Source organism: Charadrius vociferus, unplaced genomic scaffold (genome assembly GCF_000708025.1).
Source record: "Charadrius vociferus isolate BGI_N301 unplaced genomic scaffold, ASM70802v2 scaffold767, whole genome shotgun sequence".
In the NCBI taxonomy this organism is placed as follows: Eukaryota; Metazoa; Chordata; class Aves; order Charadriiformes; family Charadriidae; genus Charadrius; species Charadrius vociferus.
Genome location: NW_009649076.1, coordinates 432635 through 439397, shown reverse-complemented (window position 1 = coordinate 439397; position 6763 = coordinate 432635). Strand labels below are relative to the sequence as shown.

General features: G+C 36.7%; 1 protein-coding gene across 1 annotated transcript in view; it reads left to right on the top strand.

Annotated features, from left to right (window-relative positions):
* Nucleotides 1–2185: 2185 nt before the first annotated feature.
* The window catches only part of LARP7 (La ribonucleoprotein domain family, member 7), a 24237-nt gene continuing 19659 nt past the window's right edge, over nt 2186–6763 (top strand). Inside the window, exons 1-3 of the mRNA XM_009888183.1 lie at nt 2186–2393; nt 3863–3963; nt 4078–4161. Of these exons, the coding sequence (XP_009886485.1) occupies nt 2186–2393; nt 3863–3963; nt 4078–4161 (393 nt within the window). The remainder of the gene's footprint in view (nt 2394–3862; nt 3964–4077; nt 4162–6763) is intronic.

The following is a 6763-nucleotide window of genomic DNA, read 5'->3' as shown; positions in this document are numbered from 1 at the left end:
CGTAATTTTCTCAAAGGTTCATTTCTAAAGGGTATAGCACAAAGTGAGGGGTGTTGGGGGAAGCTCAGAATACAACTTGCAGCTGTTTTTCTTTAAGCTTGAATGAGAACGTCTGTCCTGGGAAGGCAGTCCCAAGGCTAAATGAGTCAAAATTCATGAAACGCTTAGATGGCTTCTTGAAATAAAGCTTTGTGGTACATAAGCTGCATTGATTATATGTCAATGTGGTCATTTAATGCTGTTCACCCATTAAAAGTATCCTCGTAATAATGCTTTACCTTTAATGGTGCAACTCGCTATAGCCCTCAGTGAAGTAGTATATTTTTGTGCTGATTATTAATATAAATATCTTGCTGAAGGGCTTGAGTGGAGCTTCAACTTCTGCTTCTGTTGGGAGTTTTACCTGGCTTATCTTTTCAAGGTAGTTGCTGACCTTTCACTATCTTGAGTGGTCAGCTCACAGCAGGGAGAGAAACTGATATCCGGCTAAGGAAGCCTGATTTGCACAATAATTTGAAGACCATTTCCATTTTTGTCATCCTGTTGCAGAGGTGGGCTTCCTCTCTGATGGCTGTAGTCACATTTCCTTGTATGTTGCTGTAGCAGAGAGCTGAGAAGTCTTTCATATGGTGATTGGTACATTAATTACTTTAATTTTCGTGTTAATTTCATTTTCAAAAAGCTGTTTGCTTTTGGCAGTATCGCTTGGGTTTGCTCCTGGAAAATGAAGTACTGTGGTGACTAGCAGGTCTGGTGGAGGACTGACTAGCTACAGTGAATTGAAATGTGAACAAAAAAAAAAGATGAATCTGTTGTTAAAATGTCTAAGGCAAATCTGTACGTTTAAGTCACTTCCCTCTAGTCAGTCCCTAACTTGTGGGGGCTTGATTCGGAGGTTCTCACAGAACTTGGTTTGCCATTAAAATCAGTGGCAGTTGATGAAAGACCCCTAACTAGAGAAAGGAAAAATGTCTGTTTAAGTGTAGCACATAGTGATTGCCACAGGGACTTCCAGGTAAGAACGTGTTAAAACATACTGAAAGACCGGACTTGAAGATTTTTGAATTCCTGCTCTTTGGTAGGTCCTTGGCAATTCACGGAGTGAGTGGTTTGCATTTCTGATGTAACGAAGACAATTTTTAAAAACAAACTTTGCTATTAGCATACCTGCCATGAATATCAACTAGGTGTCTAAGTACATCTTTACATTGTATTTCTTTCTAAGGATTAATAGATGCTTCCTGTTTGGAGGTTGTACCATAAATTTTTGCAGCGAGTTTTTCAGCTGCTGTATGTGTGCCAGTGTGTAACCTGTTTGCAACCACTGGATGTACGATACGTGCCTGCTGAGCGCAGTCCTTTGGTCAGCCTCTTCAGAAGTCTTATATATAATCCATTTTTTGTGTGTTTGGTTTTTTGTTTTTTCCCCCTGCTTTGTCTTCTACATAAAAGCGTAATTTCTGAAGTGCGTAGTGCTCTGGGGTTTTTGTGTGTTCTTTCTAATTGTTTGTACTGGGAGATATGGGGAGTGGAGAACAAATTATTTCTGTCTTTTTTTCAGGTCTAAGAAAATGTGTTCATTGGGAGGGAAACTGTCCTCTTAATAGATTTAGTTTTTGCAGGCTCTCATTAGTAAGTAGCTTGCTTTTCTGGTAACAGGGAACTTAGGTATTATTAAAACACACTTTGTGACCTGCACAAGTGCTTTAAAGAATTTACTTTATATATATATTTTATTAGCTCTGCTTGTCTGATAACTTGGGAAAGTAATTGGAACTGTGAAGCCCATAACTGCAGTTGAAATTCAAAATCTGCTGTTAGAAATTAATGGGGAGGGTAGACTGTTCACAAGGCGTTCTGGATTAACAGGTAGTCCAAATTTTAAATGAAAAGCTTGTGGTTTGGTACCACCTTGCCTCCAGTGAATCTCTGTGGTTAAAGGGCAGTACTAGGTGCCGCGAGACATGAGTTTCAGCTCAGTCTTCACTGCACAATTATTGTGTGACCTAATTTTCCTCATCTTCTGTATGCTTTGTATTTTTCTATGCTACAAATAATGAATGGCACGTAGTCTCACAGGGGATACACAAAGTTTTTAATGTAAGATAAAACAAGAACGTGTAGTTCTTAAAATTAGAATATTTTGATTTTTCTCAAAGGCTGTATTTAACTTTCAGTTGACAGAATGACAGGAATGGAGACTGAAACTTCAAGGGACAAAGCTATGGAAGAAGAAAGAATTGAACAGAAAAAGGAGAGAGAGAAAAAGAAGAGGTCAAGGGTTAAACAGGTGCTCGCGGATATAGCGAAACAAGTGGATTTCTGGTTTGGCGATGTTAATCTCCACAAAGATAGATTTCTCCGAGAACAAATAGAGAAGTCCAGAGATGGGTGTAAGTTTATATCGACTATATTTCACTAGGCAGATGTGTTAAACTTTCTTCTTTACTGTATTACTGGTGACAGTTACAAGTTCTTTTGAGGTGCATGTCCACTCCTGGGGAAGACAGTAGTTTCAAGCTGGAAACCAGCATTAGGATTAGCAGCTCAGGAGGCAGAGCTTGGCACTAGTTTTTATAAATTGTATTTAGGGTTTGTCTGTTCCTTTCCTTTACTACCAGCCATAAGTTAGAGGCATTTGCCAGGATAGAAATGGCTGTTTCGGAGACCCGATTTTCTTTTTTTAACTTTGTGTAAGAAAAAGCAAACAAACAAGGGACATTTTGCCTTTGGAGGTACAGGACTTGCCTTGTAGGGTGGATACATGCAGAAATTAAAATGTCGTTTGGATTTGCAGATAGATATAGATACTGCACAAGTTTGATACGTGAGAAATTGTGTGTTTGCATGTAGCGCTACTGTAGGTCTCTTCTCTTTAGACAAGTTTTGACATGGTTAATTTGACTTCAGAGTAGGAAATTGATCTTGGTTCTGAAATTATTTGCTAGTTTCTGAAGAAGAAATTAAATTACACATTAGCTGCAGTGACCAGTATGCTTTTGCCTTTACAAAACAGTATACGTGTGGTAAATACAGTCCATCAGTATAATTGTTCAATTAACTCTGTTATGCCCCAATGACTAGAACTGTGATATGTCTGTTTAAAAAAAACAAAAAACAAAAAACAAAAAAAGGTGGCCCTTCTCCATCAAAACAACAACAACAAAAAAGCGTTTTCCACAAGTGTTTAATTATTTTGTTTTCTTAAGGAGTCCATATGAGTAAATCATTAGTCTGGTTGCATTATGTGAAAAGTCTAAACTTACAACTGCATGGTGGACTCCTCAATTACCTTGAACTTCAAGCCAGTTTTAGAAAAAGGGCCTTCAGAGTAGTCACATTTATCTTATGTTTTTTAGAGATATTAGATCTTGGATGTCTTTTTTATTAAGACTAATACTACATAATTTTCTGTCAGGGTTTTAGCAGCATGACTCATCGCAACTGAAGTGCAAGCAGGGGCTCTTTTGTGTTGGGAAGGCTGGGTTAAACACTTAATTGACTGCTTGAAGGAGAGGCATGTTTTCAATGCAAATTGTTTTTGTGTTGTTAAGCTACATCAGAAAGGGGGTTTTCTTCCTTTCTTTTCAGAGACAATAGTTATCAGTGGGGAGGTAAAAGAACGAAATTCCTTTTGATAAAGGTTAGCAGAAAAGAAAATTAAATATAGGTTTGCTTGAAACTTTAATTTTCAGAGTAAAACTTTCCTGTGAATCCTTGGCAACGTGGTTACGTACTGCACTTACAGCTTGAAGATTCTTTTACAAAAATGCTATCTAAGTCTCAATGTTAGATTAGAACACATAACTAATGCTTTCCAGATTACCCTGATTTCATCATTTGCACCTTTTTTTATCCCTAGATGTTGACATATCACTTCTTGTTTCTTTCAACAAAATGAAAAAATTGACTACTGATGGAAAATTGATAGCTCGAGCAGTGAAAAGTTCATCTGTTGTAGAGGTATGCAATACTTCAGTTTTTTGCATTTGCTGATACTGGAGTAATAATGATAGTGCTACTGAAGTAGGGAATAATCTTATTGAAAAACGCTTCTTCATTTCTTGTTGCTTTTAGTTGGATTTAGAAGGAACTAGAATCAGAAGACGCCAACCCCTGGGTGAGCAACCAAAGGATGTGGATAGTCGTACAGTCTATGTGGTAAGATCATACTTGTGTATGCCTCATGTCTGGCAGAGTGCTCTATTTCTAACTATGGAAACTCTTTTAAACTTTCTTGCTGTTAATTCTTTGAGCGCAAACTCCACTGTGCGTTGTCTATGACAATCTAATTGCATAGTGTTATTTACTGTATTAAGAGCAACAAAACCAACATAAAGCAGCCACATAGTTTTTCCAGAATTAGAAGGTAGATTTTCTTTGAGAACATCACGGGTTTAGTACAAGAAATATTTACATTAAGTATAAAAGCTAATAGAATTTGATTGTCTTCGGGTTTTTTTTCCTCCAAAAGAAAAGAACAGTGGGAGGGAGGGAAATGCATTACAGTGTACTGAACCTGTAATGCTAAAGCCCATAGAGTGGGGTTAATGTACATGTTTAATGCAGTAAATATTTTTTGTATCAGAAACGTGTCTGTGCATTAATGTTCTTGTTAACACTGGGAGGGACTGGGTAGGTGGCTGGCTACTGTTACTTGTGCAGTGTACATAAGGGAAATAAATTAAGTAAAGGCAAGTTAGCGCTGGCAGTGACCGTGGCGAGAAAGGGATTAGTTGGTACACCGATTTCTTGTACCAGCTTAAATCATTTTAAATGATGAGCAGTGAGCTGCTTCGTATACCAGTAGAAAAAGGTACACTTTTATTTAGCTGTTACTGCTTTCACCATGCTTTTCTAGTTAATGCCATTAGAGGAGAAACGCTGCTACCAAGAAATATTTTCAAATTGCAGTGATGTAGTCAAAGCTTTATAATAACGACATTATTAGTTTTATCAAAGAGGATTTGGCTGAATTTGCAAGATAATCAAGGGTACTTTAGAAAGTACAATCCTATTACAAAATCTGTTACTGCAAGCATCTCTGGTTTTGTAGCCCATAAATGTGATTCTTTTCAAGGCAGAATGTACCTAAATAAGCTAGTCTTATTTTTAGGAGGCTTTAAAAAAAAAAAAATAAAATCCTCCTATAGCACACTATCCTGTGGCTACCTTGATACTGAAATGATTCGTTAATTTAAATGAAAACAGCTTGTGCTGCTGGAAAAACTCTGCATCTCAACATGGTATTTCAGATGTGTCAGTGAAACACTTATTATCATATTGCTGAACAACTTAAGTGGTAGCATGGAAAGAGATCTGATGGACTGTCACTTATTTAAAGTCCTGTGCAATTTTTAAACGTAATTGAAGCCAGTGTGGAATTCCCTTTGTCTCTAAAGCAAGATTTCTGTTGCTACTGTCAATTTAGGTCTATACTTGTAGCAGTTAGCAGATGAATTAGTCATTTCAAGCAGGCACCAAGCCGTCTGTGGTGAAGGTACATAATAGTCCTGCCCAAAATACCAGCCGGTCCAGATGAATTACTCTCATCATTGAGTTATTTAACAAAAGCCCAGGAAAGGTTATTTGGTTTTTTAAAGTACAATGTGCCAATCATGGTATTTCCCTAACATTACAGGGACTGCTTCGAACTTCTCAAATACTTCGTCTATATCATTTTTGAAAAAGGTATTCCAAATGTAATGAGCTACATAGTCTATATGTAGTTTAATGGTTTTTAATGTTAAGCTTTTTCTGTAAGACCAAAATAGATAACTGGTGTGGTTTGGTAAGTTACTGAATTTATAGAGATCTTATTTAGAGAATATGTGGCAACCATTATGCTCTACTGCTATGAAAAAGGATGGGGTTTTTTTCCTTTTTAGAGACTAGTGTATGAGGTATCTGCCTTTTATACTGCAATTACAGAAATGTTAAGCCATGTTAAATGACTGATAAGTAGCAATGAGGGGAGCAGGAGTAGTTGGTATTGGTAAGTTCTGTTTCGTTTTGGAGTAGGTGAAGGAAAGATTAATACAAAGGTTACAGTTAAAGCCTCCACTGTGAAGGGTTGTCTCCAACAGAAGTATGTTTTCTGAATTTATGCAGGACATCAAAGCTTCATTTCTGAATTGAGACTGAAAGATTTGTTTCTTTAAGGAATAGTAACTTCATTACTTTATATTTTTTACAATATAATTTTATTTAGGGGCAGTTTTCATTAAATTTCTCTGAAATAAACTTATTGTTAATGACTTTCTTTTTTTATATACGCTTGAACATAAGCTACACTTCGACGTACGCTATCATTTTGTACTTATCCCATGATATTTTTAAAGCTTCAAGTAACTGGCTTTTCAACTTTCTACCAAAACCATAATGAAATATTTCTCTCAGGCAGGCAAAATTCATGCAAAAATAGTTTTCTACCTGAATGTGTTAAATAATGTTTTCCTACAAGGAAAACCTTTTAGTGCCGTAACTTGCCATGAAAAAATAATGAACTATTGCTGACTTTCCCTTGTTGTTTAGGCATGAATTTGAGAATAGGGTTTTTAATGGTGTTCAGTTGGGTCTATTTAGAAATTCATATGGCAGGACTTCTCTTGGATTGGTGAACGGAAATACTTAGAAGCTGAGATGTGATGTCTGCAAGCTGCTAAAATGTGTTGCTATATAAAGGAGTTTATAGAAATAAAAAAACCAGTTTTGTTATCCAAGAAGCTGACTAAAAGTTTCTGCTGCGTCTCATCAACTAGGC